Source organism: Oryzias latipes, chromosome 22, assembly GCF_053564925.1.
Source record: "Oryzias latipes strain Hd-rR chromosome 22, Olatipes_Hd-rR_3.1".
NCBI classification, from domain to species: domain Eukaryota; kingdom Metazoa; phylum Chordata; class Actinopteri; order Beloniformes; family Adrianichthyidae; genus Oryzias; species Oryzias latipes.
In genome coordinates this window covers 12364628-12381365 of record NC_136258.1, presented here as the reverse complement: position 1 = coordinate 12381365, position 16738 = coordinate 12364628, and the positions used below count along the sequence as shown (strand labels likewise).

Here is a 16738-nt window from a genome sequence, read left to right as displayed (position 1 = left end):
AAAGAAAAAACACCATCACTGGACATCTGAAGACTGGAAGAAAATGTTTTGGACTGATAAATCTCTGATCTTTGGTTTGTCCTACAGAATCTGTGTACACTGCCAAAATGGTGAAAAAATGGCTACACAGTGTGTGACACAAACTTTCAAACATAGAGGAGGAAGTGTCTTTGTTTTAGGCTGTTTTACTGGATCCAGTGTTGGTGACTTGAACAGTTTGAGAGATTCCTGAACCATCACAGCTACCGCCTGCAGTGTTACAAAATCATTACTGGTCTGAGTTGTTTTTGATCTGATGACAATAACTATAACATAAAAACAACCAAGTGCATCACAGCAGACAAAACACATGTGATGGCAGCAAAAAATGATCAAGCCGTCGTCACAGTCTAATGTGTGGAAACACTTTGAATTTAGCAAAGACATGTGATCATACAGTGAGCTAGAACGTTCTATTAATGTTCTGCTTGTATTATTTTGAGGGAGAAAAACAACAGTGGGCTGAACTTCACCTGTACTGTTCAGTATCAGGTATTTGGTTGAAGTTTTGGTTAAAGATGTCTTCGATTGACCTTAGGTCAGTGAATCGGATTGTTCAAAATGAACCAAAATCGACTATGAATGGTATCATTAACTCTTATGCTGTCCTAGGCATTTTAACATTGGGAGTTGGGTCATCTAGACCCACTAGACGGTGCTCTGAACCTTTTTTCTTCAATGATTTGTGAACCTCACTGGTGTCCATGGATTACATGAAATCCTCTCCACCTTTATCCACCATGTTAGGACTAACACGTCAATGGTCATCTTGACCCCATGGGTTAGCACAAGGGTTACCCACAAATCATGATATGAATCGAATCATTTTTAAAGGGGACCCCTAAATAAACTGTAGTCGTGACAGTTTATTATCATGTGCTCTAAATCCTGTGTCCATAAAGTGTCAAGTGACTGAAGATGGCGGCGCGTGGACTCAGCTCAGGGCTCTTGTCTTGTTGCATTTAAAATTCTTTGTGCAACTTTATTTTATTTTACTGTACAGTCTTTTTCACTCGTACTTGTATTTATTGAAAAGAGCTGCTTGAAAATAAATTCATTATGCACTGCATAATGATAATAAAAGATTCTTATTCTTAAGAACAAAGTTTGACTCCAAATTCATACCTAGTCATACCTGTTAGAGTTTAAAGCTACAAATTTTGGGTTATTTTGACTGACTATTTAGAGCGGGAGTACTCACACTTGTTTGGCTTATGAGCTACTTTTACAACGAAAAACTCGTAATAGAATATACACATAAATTAGGTCTGCACACTAAATCGCAAATTTATTTTTATCGCGTGATCAAGCTGTGCAGTAACGCAAAAGATGGTGAGAATGGTCCTAAATGGCAACCTTAAATGACGACTTGTCGTATTTCAGGCAGATACTCGAGCAGTGTTTTACAGGTAACTACCCTAGGGCGGTTTAGTCAATTAACTCACCTGCTCAGCGTCCTATTTAAGCCCAGGTGCGCAGCTGTTCATTCTCTTTCTTACCTTCAGCGCTCATTCTTCGCCCCTCCCTCCTCCCCGGCTTCCACCTGTGGGCTCCTTAAAAGGGGGGTTTTGTTACCCGAAAGTTTTATGGAAATTTCTCATGGAATTGAACGGAGCCTTATGCCAAACGAAAAAGATGTGAATGCCAACTTAAAGAATGTGGAAAATTAAGTATGTCAAATAAATATTTCTTACTGCAAGAGTTGTCTGACTGAAATGTGCTAAAACAACCTTTTGGCAGCTTAAAGTATTTAAGAAATTAAATAAATTCATTTATGCATTTGACCAATTGGAGGGACTCCTTCATGTTAGATGTTCGGAACATGAGAAACTGGAGAAATACCAGGGACTCAGAGAAGAACTGGAGAAAGCATGGAAAGTGAAGGTGACAGTGGTGCCTGTGGTAATTGGAGCACTCGGGGCAGTAACCCCCAAGCTGGAGGAGTGGCTACAACAGATACCTGGAAAGACCTCAGACCTCTCAGTCCAGAAAAGTGCAGTGCTAGGAACTGCTAAGATACTGAGCAGGACCACAAGCTCCCAGGCCTCTGGTAGAGGACCCGAGCTTGGAGGAGAAACCACCCATGGAGGGTGGGAGGGGCGTTAAAAAGTTTATACATATATATGTGTGTGTGTATATTATACAACATATCTTCAGTGGGGCTGGCAGCGGCTTTCCGATCATGGCAGAATGTGCCCTCAGTGTGGTAAACTTGCATGTACAGTGCACGAACATGAAAGTGTCAATCATATTGTATGGGTGATTATTCGCTGACGGATTTTAAAAAATTTTAATTGTATTTTTTTGTTTTATTTATCTTTGCCCACATGTCTTTCAACATGAGCTACCCTGTTCTATAGTTTGTTTGTTTTTTGGCTTTTTTTGAAATTTGCAACATTTGACAGCATAAATGAATATATTTCCATTTTATTTTAGATTAAACTGATGTTAATATCAATACTTCAACAGATAAGGGAAGCTAAAGCCAAACAAACGACTTAGTAACAGTTGTATGTGTAGCAAAACTTTTATTTAAAAAAAAAAAGTGTAAACTATGCAAGTGACCTCAAGTTGCAAACGTTGATCTGTTTTAAGTTTGAAGAAATGTATGTCTGTGAATTGATTTGTTTTGTGTTAAAAATGCAGTTTAAGTTGCTGTCATCTTTTGATCTTAAAACATGTCATAGTGATGAAAGATGCAGTGCTGCTCTGTGTAATCCGGTGGTTTCTGCAGCTGGGTGGATGAAACACTGCAAGGAGGGTCTGATGTGAGGTTCCTGTGGCTGATTAGTCAGTTGGAGGCAAACACTGGAAAAGCATTACAGACAAATAAAACTGTTCAGCCAAGCAAAGCTGGGAGCTTATTGAAATGGACATTTTAATCAGGTCCCCAACAGGGGTGAGGCTGAGACGTCGCCTCGGTTGGGGCTGCTAAAATGGCTGGCGGATGATGATGCGTGTTTGTGCTGTCAGGTGGAGGAGGGGAAGCAAAGGCTTTGAGAAGGAAAGGTGTTGACAAGAAGGTCTGGCTTGCCGATTCTCTCACAGCTGGCTTTGCATTCTGCATGAAGGGGAGAAATTAGCAGAGGACCAGATGACAGCCATTCACTGTGATCAAAAGGACACAGAGCTTTTCCTTTTTCTCCTCTGTGGATCCACAGAACCTCAGACAGGCTGAGGCTCTCGGGCCTCTCGCTGGCTGCACAGTAGGCCTCTGTTTTCAGATTGAAAAGGCTCAGTTGGCAGATTAGTGCTGCTCTCTGCCAAGCAATGTGTTGCACTAGTGCGTCTCCCTGTCTGCATCGTTTTCTTTTCAAACATTAAATTCTTTCGGATCACATTTTTGGTTGTTTTGCATAAAGAAGTGATCAAACTCGGTGTTAATTAACGGCAAACAGCATTACACCATCAGGAAAGATGTTTGCCCCGAGAGTTGGACCTACGGGTTTCTGAGATGATTGACTGAAGCGTCCGGGTTCAATAGGATGAGTCAGATTCATTTCGTTGAACAAACTGGTGTCAAACATCTCGCTGCCTCTACTAACAGGGAGTTAATAGGGAATTGGTGGTGAGAGTGGGTGTCATGTCTCCATCTGTGAGCCTCACAACAGAGCAGCCATCTGACAGTTTGCTGTGTGTGTGTGTGTGTGTGTTTGTTGGTGCACACACACGTTCGTCATGCAACTCCTCCTTTCTCAACAGCTGTGTGTTTGCCAGAAGCAGATAGAAAGCTTGTTAAAATGGACTCCTTTAGGAGGGAAGTGTACGCTTTTGAGGTTTATAGAAATACAGCGATGGGTAATAATGTGCATGAATATTTAACCACAACAAGAGCGTAAACCAAAGAGGTTTATTCCACTGACTGATCTGAGCTTCACTCTGCTTCTTCTCAGACCACGATCGGAGAGAGAGATGACCCTCGTCTTGTCCATGAATCCTTTCTTGGATGCAGAGGGAAACCCTCCGCCCTCCACGTTCCCCCCCATTTGGGAGTCGGAGCGCTTCGCTAAGGCCTGCCTGTCGAGTCGCGCTGTACCACGCAGCACCGAGGAGCAGTTCACACAAGGTGTGCGCACAGACAAAGCTCAGGACTGACTTTTTGCTTGGATTGCACCAATTCTCCTTTTCATTTTCTCTTAGAGGCCACAGCATAAACACCCACTTTTTAAGCCTTTTCAGTGTTTGAACCCCAAAATGTAACAATCCCAAATGCAATATTGTGTGCCATCTTTACCACAGTTTTCACAACAAACACTGCATTATATTATGGGATTTACTGTATCTGTTCAGGGAAGCTGGTCACGCTGCTCTCTAATGCTCATACACACACCAAAGCTTTCACACAGTTTACCAAATTATCAGCAAAAAGTCTGATTTTGGTTTAATCATCATCCTCACAAGGATTTATTGCTCCCTACACTAAAACTCCCATTGCATTAGAATAGAGCCTTTATCCCAACATAAACTCCTTTTGCCTTTTTGAAGACGTTATAGAGAAATCCGGCCGCATGTGCGATCTGATTGGTAGCTCTCAAGAGCCCTGACAGATGGCTCCCACTTGCTGGACAGAGACCATTTTTCTGAAGATATTTTTGATGAGCACCATAACTGTTTCCATAAACCAGAATGCAAGTTTGGTGTTGAGCACGCAGGCGTTTATGTCGCAGGCTGACTCGCTGTCATTCTTCCATCTTGTATTCCTCCTTTTCCAAAACCAAATCTGAAATGTTTCTGATTGACAGACTTAACCCCTTCATGCCGGATATCCCTAATTCACAACCTACCATTAAATCCATGACTCCACTAGATTCAGCATCACCTTGAATGGAGGAAAACATTGAAGAATATTTGTATTTAATTGGAAATAACGTCAGAAATGAAGGGGTTGTTAATGCTGCTTGTAGGTTTTTACCACTCAGAAACTGTAATTGTACCTCATCAGCATTTACTGAGCAGCTTTTACACGAAGCAGTAATGTTGATGTGTTCTTCTCAACAATGTAGACAAATCTCCTCTCACCTTTTATGTGATCATCTGATGATTCTGTGCCTTGATATTTGTTCCCAAATGTTCACATCATTTTACATCAATGAAGAAGAACAATAGGAAATTAAACCAGCACCCAGTTTGACTAAAGCCTTCACTTTCTCTCTGCAGAAGCTCACTGTAGACGAGCTCCTGACCATGTCTCCGTATCGAGGATCGCTTACTTCAAGAGGAAGTTTGTGGATGAAGAGGAGTCACCTTTCAGCTTCAGGTCCTACTGCCACACTGTGAGTTATCTGATGGACATTGTGAGAGAAACTTTATTTCGGTTAAGTTAAACAAACAAACTTAAAAACATCAACATAAACATTGACACTGATCAATGTCAACATAAACATTGAAAATAATAATAATAATAATAATAAATAAATAAACATAACATAAACATTGAACAAAATTAACCGAAAAAGGTGTTGGGTGAAGCCAAGGCTTATTTCCCCAACCCTGAATACAAACATTACATCTACCTACAAACTGTTAGAACCTTAAATCAGAAAAGAAAAAAGATGAAAAAACCAAAAACAAAACAAACACTTCTCAAAATGACCTCACAACCACCAAAGTCTCTCAGTCCAGAAGGTATTTTTGAAACATTTTAACTTTATACATTTTCTTAAAGTGCAGTATGGATTTTGCATTTTTCAGTTCGTCTGATAATAAATTCCACATGTTGACCCCCTGAACAAAAACACTATTTCTTAATGCGTTAGTTCTGACCACTTTCTTTTTAAACATATCTTTACCTCGAAAATCATAATTATCAACTTTTATTTCGAACAAACTCAGTATTTTGGCAGGTACACATTGTTTTTTAACTTTAAACATAAAAATTCCAGTACTAAGATAAACTAAATCATAAAATTTTATTGCCCTTAATTTAGGAAATATTTGTTTTGTGGATTGATTGTATGAAGAGTGGTTTACAATTCTAATTGCTTTTTTTTGCAGAATAAAAATAGGTTTTGTATTTGACTTGTAACTATGCCCCCAGATTTCTAAACAATAGGTCAAATAAGGAATCATGAAGGAACAATATAGAATATACAATGTAGCTGTGTTTAAAAAATATTTGACTTTATGTAGGATGGCTAATGATTTGGACAATTTAGAGAGAATATAAGTTATGTGTGGTTTCCATGATAATGTATGATTCAAGATTACTCCCAGAAATTTTATTTCATTTACTCTTTCAAGAACAACATCCTCAATTTTTAACTCAGAGATGTTTTCCCGTTTTCTATAGCCAAATATAATGTACTTGGTTTTATTTTGATTTAAAGACAGTTTGTTTGAATCAAACCATTGTTTGATTATGGATAATTCTTTTGTTATGTCTGAAAGAAGCTTTTCCAGGTTATCTCCAGATAAATACAAAGTAGTGTCGTCAGCATATAAAACACAATTTAACAAATCAGAAACTTTACAAAGGTTGTTTATGTATAAAATAAATAATATAGGACCCAATAGGGACCCCTGGGGTACTCCACATGTAACAGGACACATATCAGATTTTTCGTTATTGAAATAAACATACTGACATCTGTTAATAAGATAACTTTCTAACCAGGAATATGCTATTCCTCTAAAACCATATTTCTGTAACCTACTAAGTAACATAGTGTGATTTAATGTATCAAATGCTTTTTGAAGATCAACAAAAACGCCTACAGTAAATTTCTTCTTCTCTATCGAGGAAGAAATATGATCAACTAGATGCATTATCGCCATTGAAGTAGATCTACCAGCCCTAAAACCATATTGATCCTCATGCAATAAATTAAACTTTCCAATAAAATTGTTCATTCTTTTAACAAAAAGTTTTTCTAATATCTTGGAGAATTGGGATAATAATGAAATTGGTCTGTAATTTGTAAATATATGGCGATCTCCATTTTTAAAAATGGGAATAATTTTTGCTATTTTCATGTTATTTGGAAAAATGCCCTCCCTAAAAGACATGTTAAATATATGAGTTAGTGGTTCAACAATGAACTCAATTGTGTTTTTAATTAATGACATATCAATGTCATTCCAATCTTTGGATCTTTTATTTTGAAATGTTCTTACAATTTCTAGTATTTCATTTGAACTAACCTCAGACAGAAACATTGAGAACTTGTTTGATTGGATACTAAGTTCTTTCAACTTCTTTATTGGCTCTTTTATTTCCATTGCAAGTTTATTTCCAACATTAGCAAAGTATTCATTTAATTCATTTGCAATAAGCATTGGGTTTCTGATCTGAATATCATTTTTTTTAAAATAACTTGGATACTCTTGTTTCTTATTGTTTTTTTTGGTTAATTTGTTTATTATTTTCCAAGTCTCTTGCATGTGTAATTTGTGTTGCTCAATTAACTTATGATAATACTGTTTTTTAGAATTTCTTATTATATTCACCAATTTATTTTTATAATTTTTATATGTATTTTCTGCTTCTTTACTTTTTTCTCTTACAAACTGTCTGTATAGTGCATTTTTCTTTTTACAAGCCTTTTCAATACCTTTGGTTATCCAAGGCTTTTCGTTATTTTTTTTATGACTAATTTTAATTTTTGGACAGTTTAAATTATAAAGCTCTATGTATCGATGCAGAAAAGCATCATAAGCTTCATTCACATTGGTAGAAGCATAGATTTCATTCCATGTTTGATTACATAGAGCCCTCCTAAATGAATCAATGTTATCAGAACTGCAACACCTTATCCAAATGTGTATACATTTTCTTTGAAGACACATTTTTCAACACTGCAAACACAGGCAAGTGATCAGTAATATCACAAAACAAAAGGCCTCCCAAAATTTCTTTATCAGTTCTATTTGTGAATATGTTATCTAGCAACGTTGCTGATTCTGTGGTTATACGTGTAGGCTTATTAATTATTGGGCATAAACAGTTGCCATACATTGAGTTGATGAACTCTCTTGTTTGATTTAAACCAGTTGGATTGATTAAATCTATGTTAAAGTCACCACATACTATTTTTATTTTATTTGTGCCCATAGTATTTAAAACTTCAGACATTTTTTCATTGAAGTTGGCCATATTTGTTCCCGGTGGTCTATACACACAACTAATCCATATCTTTTTTGAAAGACCATCTTCTATTTCTACTGTGATACATTCCAGAACATTATCAATAGTGTAAGATAATTCATCGACAATTTTGCTATTTATTGTTTGTTCAATGTATAAAGCCACTCCTCCACCTTTTCTTTTATTTCTATTGGTAGTATAAAGCTCGTACCCCTCAAGGTTGACTTCCACCATCTTGTTATCATCAAGCCAAGTTTCTGATACAGCAATCACATTAAATCTTTTTAAAGATTTAAGAAACAATTCTATAGAAGAAAAATTCTTATATAAACTTCTGCTGTTGAAGTGAATAACTGATAAGCCTTCTTGAATGTCCACATTGCTGTTAAACTGTTCCACTGTATAATAATTACAACTAATTTCAAGATCATTATAATAGTTTGAGTCCGGGTCAATGTCATTTTCAAAGTCATGCTTTGTGTTTTCAGATTGATCTTGGATGTATGAATCAGACTGATTTTCTGTACACAGCAATAAGTGATCCTTTGTAGCTGAGTTAACTTTGCAACTTGTTTTATTTTTCATTGTATTGTCTGTCATAATTATCAGGCATCCAGTCCAGTTTGAACAGTCCCAAACCCGATCCCAGCATACCTTCTTATGTCAGTCATTTGAAACGGTCCAGTTCTTTCATGTTCCTTATCATCATTGAGCGTGTAGATTCCACCCCGTTGGGTCTGATGTAAATTTTCCCATTCCTGGTCCAAGTTGCTTGAATTTTGTTTTGCTTCTTTAGCAGTCGAGCACATCTTGCTATTTCTGCATTTTTTTTTGTAAGACTTTCGTTTATGTAAACTCCAGAGCCTTTTAATTTTTTTGATTGTCTCAGTAGCTCAATTTTTTGCTTTACAGAGATTACCTGCACAACAACAGATGGTTTCATTTTAGGATTTTTGTTTGGAATCGTGTAGCAGCTGGAGATGTTTTGCTTTTCCAGAGTGATATTCTTTGTGTTCAGAAATTGCAGGAGTTGTTGTTCCAGTGACTTTAATTCCTCTGTAGGAGCGTCCTCACCTTCATCCACTCCAGATGCTACTTTGGCATAACTGCGATGTTTAGTTTCAAATCCAGTGATGATAACATCTTTGTTTTTTGCTAGTTGTTCCAGATCATCAATCCTTTGCTCCAGGAGTTCAATCTTGTGGTCTTTTTGAATAATTATTTCTTTCAGTTGCCTGATATCCTCAGGGAGATCCATGAGACTTTTTTGCTGAGTCACAACTTTACTTATCTCAGAACTCATAAAGGATAGTGATTTTTTAATTTCCTCCATCTCTTCTGACAATTTTTTGGTTGCCATTGTTTTTACAGTCCAAACTACTCACACGTGTCCAAGTTAGTAGATAGGTTTGGTGAGGCTGCTTTGTCTTGATGGTTCAGGTGTTCTTCAGGCTGAACAGGCCTGTGGATTGATTCCCCAATATTCCACCGAATATCCAGCTTTAACTCGGAATATTCTTCAGATATTTTAAGAGTTTGTAAATTAGGCACTTGAAGGCTGTAGATCAGTGTAATTCCATTGGATCATGTAGATTTTAGTATGATTGTAGAAGGCCATTTAGCAGCAGCAGGCAGCAGCAGCAGCCATCTTGATGGCTTGGTGTGGCCGCCATTTCGACATTCAAACGTTCTCATTGCTTTCCCATCCACAGAAGGTATCTGCTTCATTTGTGCAGCTGATGGAACATGAGAAATCTGTTTAAGTATTTTTCTATATATGCACGGTGGGGCCGTGGTTAGCACTCTCGCCCCACAGCAAGAAGTCCCCTGGTTCAAGTCCTGGCTGGGGGACCTGAAACAGCATCAATGGGGGACCTTTCTGTGTGGAGTTTGCATGTTCTCCCCGTGCATGCGTGGGTTCTCTCTGGGGTCTCTGGCTTCCTCCCACCGTCCAAAAACATGCTTTATAGGTTAATTGGTAACTCTAATTTGTCTGTAGGTGTGAATGTGAGAGTGAATGGGTGCGTGATTGGGGACATTCTACCCTGCGACAGACTGCCGACCTGTCCAGGGTGTCCACTACCTTTGCCCACAAGTGGCCGGGATAGGCTCCAGCAGCCCTGTGACCCCGAAAGGAGAAAATGAAATGAATAAGATAAATACTAAAAAAAATAATAGTACTTATAAGATATAAGTACTCTAAAATTGTTTATCCAAAAAATGTAAAGAAACACGTTTACTTTTTCGGTTCCCTTTCATGTCAGAACACCTTTTATTTTTGTTGATTTGTGGAAATGAAAAGAAAACAATTTTTTTTAAACTGACAGGCTATTTCATCCCAAAATTTTACAACATTTTTGGAGATATCAAGTCTCTTGTTCTCTTTCTATCTCTCTTTGAATAGAATAGAATAGAATAGAATAGAATAGAATAGAATAGAATAGAATAGAATAGAATAGAATAGAATAGAATAGAATGGAATAGAATAGAATAGAAAATTATCGAGGTTTAACAGTGACGTCAAATTTACATGAAATATAAAATGTTGAAAAACTAAAGCAAACAAACTATTTCTAGTCTATATACTGAACTTAGGTTCTGTTTGCTCTAATAGTTCCTCATTTAACTTTGTATAACTTTAAAAATGTACCCTTTCAAATAGGCCTGCACAATATACCGCAAATTTATCGTTATCGCAATATCCAGCTCTGCAATATGCATATCGCAAAAGACGGCGAATATCGAAATAAATCGCAAACCCAAAATGTGTTAAAACGATCTTCTAGCAGCTTGAAGCATTTAAGGAATCAAATAAATCCCTTTATGCTTTGACCAATCAGATGGACGCCTTCCCATTGTTGACCAATCAGATGGAGGCCTATTATGTTAACCCTGGTCCTGAAGAGCCTCAACCCTGCCTGTTTTCCAGCTCTCCTTAACCAGCTTGCTGTTGATTGGCTGACTCAAGTGATTTCACATCCTGATTGACTGAACACACCTGATTTTGGTTATCATTATCGAGCAGTCTAGGGAGAATTGGAAAACAGACAGGGTTGAGGCTCTTGAGGACCAGGGTTAGCCACCCTGACGTTTGTCCCCCATGTCGATGAGGGTCATTTGGAGTATAATTTTTGAACTGTTGCAATGAAATGGGAATGATGTTTTTGTTTATTTTTCTATTTGTTTATTTACCGCAAATTTATCGTTATCGCAATATTGATCACTAATATCGCATATCGCAAGTTTTCCTCATATCGTGCAGCCCTACTTTCAAACTACTTATTATATAACAACACATGTTTTTTTTCCGCATACAATATAGTATACAATTTTACTATAGTGCTACACCTCTTATACATACTTTTTATAATGAGACATTTATTTTGTAAATATTTACATTTTTCTGAATATTAGTTACTGATCTCTTTCTTTGTTTTCTTTTTTAAGATCTCTTTTTAAGTCTCTTTTTTTTATATATGACAAGCTGTGGGATTGGTGTCCCTCATCACATACGTTTGAGTTTCTCCAATGTGAATGCTTGACACGTCTCTGCTCTTTAATGCGTGTAACCCTTGTGCTATCCTAGGCACTTTAACATTGGGAGTTGGGTCATCTAGACCCGCTTGAGAAAGTCTTCCAGAAATGCAATCTAGATAATTCATTTTACAACATTTCACCATCTTTGATATTTTCACCTGAGTTATTGGAATCAGTGTAGCTGCTTTAACCCTTGTGCTATCCTAACATTGGGAGTTGGGTCATCTAGACCCACCAGACAGTGCGCTGAACCTTTTTTCTTCAATGATGTGTGATCTTCACTGGTGTCCATGGATTACATGAAATCTTTCTACCTTTATCCTCCTTTATCATGGTAGGAAGAACACGTCAATGTAAGGGTGGGGTCATCTAAGATAGCACAAGGGTTAATGTGAAGACGCTTGTGGATCAGATGCACTGAACGGTTTTGTCATTTATTCATGTGTGTTACAGTCTAGCAGTGACTTGAGTTCACTAATCTGTCACTGTCTGATTATCTAACACAGATATGACGATGTGTATAAAGTTTCTCTGTGTCTTCTCTCAGGTTGCACCGGTTCTGGAGGAGCGTGCTCACGTGCTCCGCCTCTCCCTGGAGAAGATGCGATTCATCGACGACCCCGAGTTATTCCTGCGCCGCTCCGTCCTCGTGAATAACCTCCTCCGGCGTCTGCGAGCTGAGATCCTGCTCCAGAGCAGTGACTTGTGCTTTCCCCCGGGCCCCCCCTTCACTGCTGGCCCCTGCATCCTCCCGGCCGGCGCCGGGCCCGCCCACCAGCTGCTTCACAGAGCCATGCCCTCCCGGATCTGCTTAGCCCCCCAGGCCAGGCCGCCACTGCGCAAGCGCTTGCGGACAGTCGGCGGAGTACAGGGGGAACTGCGGCCCGACTGCGCCCAGACCTGCTGCTGCATCTACGCTGCGGCCGCCGCTGCAGGCCACTACATCCACTTCCCCTTCTCCATGTACGACGCAGCTCTCTCCAGCTGCCCCCCCACACCACACTCCTCTTCATTCTTCCAGCTAGCCGGCCACAGCAAGCTAGGCCTAACCATGGTTGTTGATGACGACGAGGATGAGGATGCTGAGGAGGAGGAGGAGAATGAAGAGGAAGAACATCGGGCAGAGGTGGATGAAGAAGACGACGAACAAGAGCAGTCGGGCCCCTGTGTTGATGTTAAAGACAAAGTCAGACAGGCTCTGGGTCACAAACACAAGAAGAAGGACAACTGCCATGTGGAGGAGGAAGGAGACGAACCAGAGGAAAACGGAGAGGAGGAAGAGGACGAGGAAGAGGAGAAAGGTACGAGTCCGTGTCTTTGGGGTTCAGACGAAGAAAGCCAGAGATTTCGCTTGTGGCGCCGCAGAGCCCATAGACAGTAACCCCAAACGATCAACACCGGAGGAAAATGCACCGACGGCCGCATCTGCAATCAGTTGGAAACCATTTCTCTCGTTTTGCAAACCAAGCGATCTGTTTACTTTAATAATGCCAAGTCATGTGGACGTTAAAGGTCTGACATGTGGCACGCAGACAGAGGCCCTTCTCTGTTTGATGAAGGAAAACCTGAAAGCTCTGGTTTTTTCCCCGACAGCGCCGTTTTAAAACATTTCTAAAATACGAGATCACATATCAGGGGATCTTAAAGCGCAAATGTGAAGTGAAGCTTGCTATTGCACTGAATCAAGGCTATTCAAGCACAACAGCCTCCCATGTGGGGCCTCTTATTGGTGCAACGGTCTTTCAGGACCCTAAACAAATCCCAGAATGAACGGGTTGTCTGCTTGGAGGTGTGTGTTTGCAGAATATGATGTAGCATTAAAAAAAAAGGATTTTAGCCAGTTCTGTTGATTAATCCACTCATATCTCTGCGTGCCTGTTTCTTTTTGTGGCAGTCTCAGGCATCAGCATGTGCTGCAGCGTGTAAAATTCAGATTACTTTATGACAACACAATCATATGAATTGTTAACTTGCAAAGAAAAGTGCCTTAGTGTTTTTCCCGAATACATGTATATTGTGTGTTTATGTGATTGTTTGAGTTACTAAGTGGCTACTTTGCATAATCAATGACTGCTTCGGCATATAACGGGATAGGAGCATGTCGTTAGATGCAGAGGAGCTTGTAAATGTTTTTGTTTAGGAGTCAGAAGCAAATATCCTCACCTCAAGTGTTTGTTTCTACATCAAAATGCATGATTTCAAGCAAAATCCTTTGCTAAAAAAGAAGAAGAAGAAAAAAAAGCACAAACACCTTCAGCTTTGAACGACAGAAGTTTATCACTTGATCATTCCTGTCTTAATATTCATCATCCAAGAAAAACCTTGTTTGGTTTTTTTCTCTCAGAATTTCTTGAAAAGTGCAAAAGTATCAAGAAAACAGTAATAAACACTTTGGGGAAACAAATTGGTTAACCTAGAGGCAACAAATTAGGTGTTAAAACGGTCAAAACTCTTTTATATCCATTTTTTTGTGACAGCTGTGTGGTTTAATCTGCAGAATGAAGATGAATTTAGGAGGAACACACGCATGTACTGTTTGAAAGACGCTTTGTAGAAAGCTCCTTTAAAATGAGTCGAATAAATCGCAAATCTTAAGACATAAACAGAAGACTTTGTCACATCTTTCCTTTTGAATCACAGTTGTTTATAGATTACCCTGAGATGAAAAACACAACGTTGGTTGGAACGAATTGTCATTATTTGCAGGTAGAACAAGGTGATATGACCTTCAGTGCTTGAAAACAATAAGAAATTTGATTTTTGATTTGATTTTCCTGCAAAGAAAAACAGACGTCTATCAGTCTGTTCCAAAGTCTGGATTATTTCGTTTCTGGAAACGTTCTGGTGTGCAAAGCTGAATTCATCAAACAGTTAAACCCTGTAGCTTTATGTACAGGACAAATGCTGAGCTTGAAGTTGACCCTCAAAACCAAACTTCCATAGTATCTCACAAGTCAAACTAACTGAAATGTAATTATTGCAGTTTTCTCATCGATTTAAATCTTGCTTAAATCGATTGAACTCCCAGTGAATTGACAAAAGTTTCTCATGTAAATCAATGCAAACAACTCCAGACAAGTTCAAAGCATCTGCAAAACATTCCGACTATTTCCCCCCAAAAATAGTGTTTACAATTCCAAAAACACATGAAGGGAGCGCTGTAAATCACACCAGCAGATCAATAACTTCTGCAAATGTTTTGAGACATTTTAGAAACAACCTGTTTGTGTGTCCTCGGATCAGGACACACAAACACACATCCTCCTGGTTCCATCAGAGATAATCAAGCATTTTAGTTTGTTGGTAAAGTTTGGTGTAGATGGAGTTCCATTGTGATCCTCTGCATGGCCTCCATGGCCTCCAGCTTTGCACAAACACTAAAGCACACTGATGGTAGCTACTCTGAGTCACTGACAGCGTAGCATTTGGTCTCATCTATAAAATAATTCAAGGTATGTGATGCCAGTGGGATATTTACCCTCTTCAAAATTCGTTTGAATTCTTGAGTTTGTACGTAGTTCTTTCAGAAATTGTGCTCATGATTTCATTTGTTATATTTTGGTCCCTCAAAAATACACATTTCCCTCCATTCCTTCTAATGTCCTCGGAACAGAATTTTTAAAAGCAAACGTCAACTCAGATAAATTTTGGTTGCCACTGAAAAGAAATAAACTGGAAAGTCCACACAGAAAGAGGTACAGGGTATAGAAATGTGTCCTACTTTGGTTTGTTTGCTTAAAAGTCTTGGAATGAGATGATTTCAGCGGTCAGAAATGGAGAAAACTGGTCTGCTGGAACACATGACTCAGACAACAACACATCCAAAACAGTATTTTTGGGTGGAAGATTCAATCACAAACCTGAACCAAAGTAAAAAATCCTAAAAAAATATTTCACAAGGTGTTTTTCTTTTCTATAGCTCCTCTATGGCATACTGCAGTTTAAAGCACAAGTTATTTGAGTTTGACGTCCCTCGTGTTTTTATGTCCGTGATGATGACAACAGCAGGTACAAAAGTGGACATCGGGTCTGTTTACGTAAGCTCATCGCAACAAGTAAGAAAAAAAAAAAGATCAATGTTGGTTAATGGAAAAATATGACAAAGCAATATTTGTTTTGGGGCTGAAACGACCTGTTCATTTTCTGTAAAAAAAAAAAAAAAGAATTTGAAAAAACTTTTCACGTACAAGTGTGCTTCAATAACTTTATGTGATGTTCTGTGACAAATGTATCATTAAAAGGATGGTTGTAAAAAAAAAAAAAGAAAACCTCAATCTTTTTGCCTTTCCTTCCATTGTCATACGGCTGTGTATCTTGAACATGATTCAGTATGCATGTCAATACAAACGGATATATAAAAGATTCAACTAACATTGTGGTGACACCATACAGTCCAATACAATCCATTCTACATATTTATTATTTAATTAAAGCTAAATGAAAACGTCTAAAAACAGAAGCTGATTTTTAATTTTATTTTGAGCAACAAAAACAAAATAAATGTCGTTAACATAAAAGCTTAAATATTAAAACTTGGCATTTTTTTTCTTTGTAGCTAAAAAAATGTCATTTTGTTGTATTCAGGTTACATTTGAAGTGCTGTAAAAAAAGGGGGGGGGGGGTCTTGTTTAGTGAACAAAAACACTCATTCTTTACTGTGGTTCACCTTCAGCCAATTGGAAGTGACCTAACTTGGAAGAAGCAAGCTTGTGATTGGACAAAAAACAATTATTTACTTCCCCATCAATTTCACTTTTTTTTTGTTGTTTTTTTTTACAAAAAACGTGTTTTTCAACTGATACTGGTTGAAAAGGATAGATTTGTTTATATACATATCTGGATCTTTCACATCCTTACATCTTAACTGCATGAATGCTGTATTTTTAGGGACTTTCATCAGAACCTCAATATTCCCTCCATGTTCACCTGCTTCCATTACAAAAATCATCTGCAGGCATTTTCAAGACAGCGTGTTGAAAAGGAGCTGTCACACCTTTCTTTATTGAAGCATTATTTAAATGTTCTTTTTGAGCCACTATGGGGCTAAATCTGTGGATTATTTCTAATTCTTTGGAGCTT

The 16738-nt window shown here is 38.3% G+C and overlaps 1 protein-coding gene across 1 annotated transcript in view; it reads left to right on the top strand.

The window, feature by feature from the left end:
• LOC105357543 (uncharacterized) overlaps positions 1-15927 on the top strand; it is a 35811-nt gene extending 19884 nt beyond the window's left edge. Inside the window, exons 2-4 of the mRNA XM_011492674.4 lie at positions 3933-4105; positions 5197-5312; positions 12207-15927. Of these exons, the coding sequence (XP_011490976.1) occupies positions 3952-4105; positions 5197-5312; positions 12207-13040 (1104 nt within the window). The 5' untranslated portion in view covers positions 3933-3951 and the 3' untranslated portion in view covers positions 13041-15927. The remainder of the gene's footprint in view (positions 1-3932; positions 4106-5196; positions 5313-12206) is intronic.
• The last annotated feature ends 811 nt before the right edge of the window (positions 15928-16738 follow it).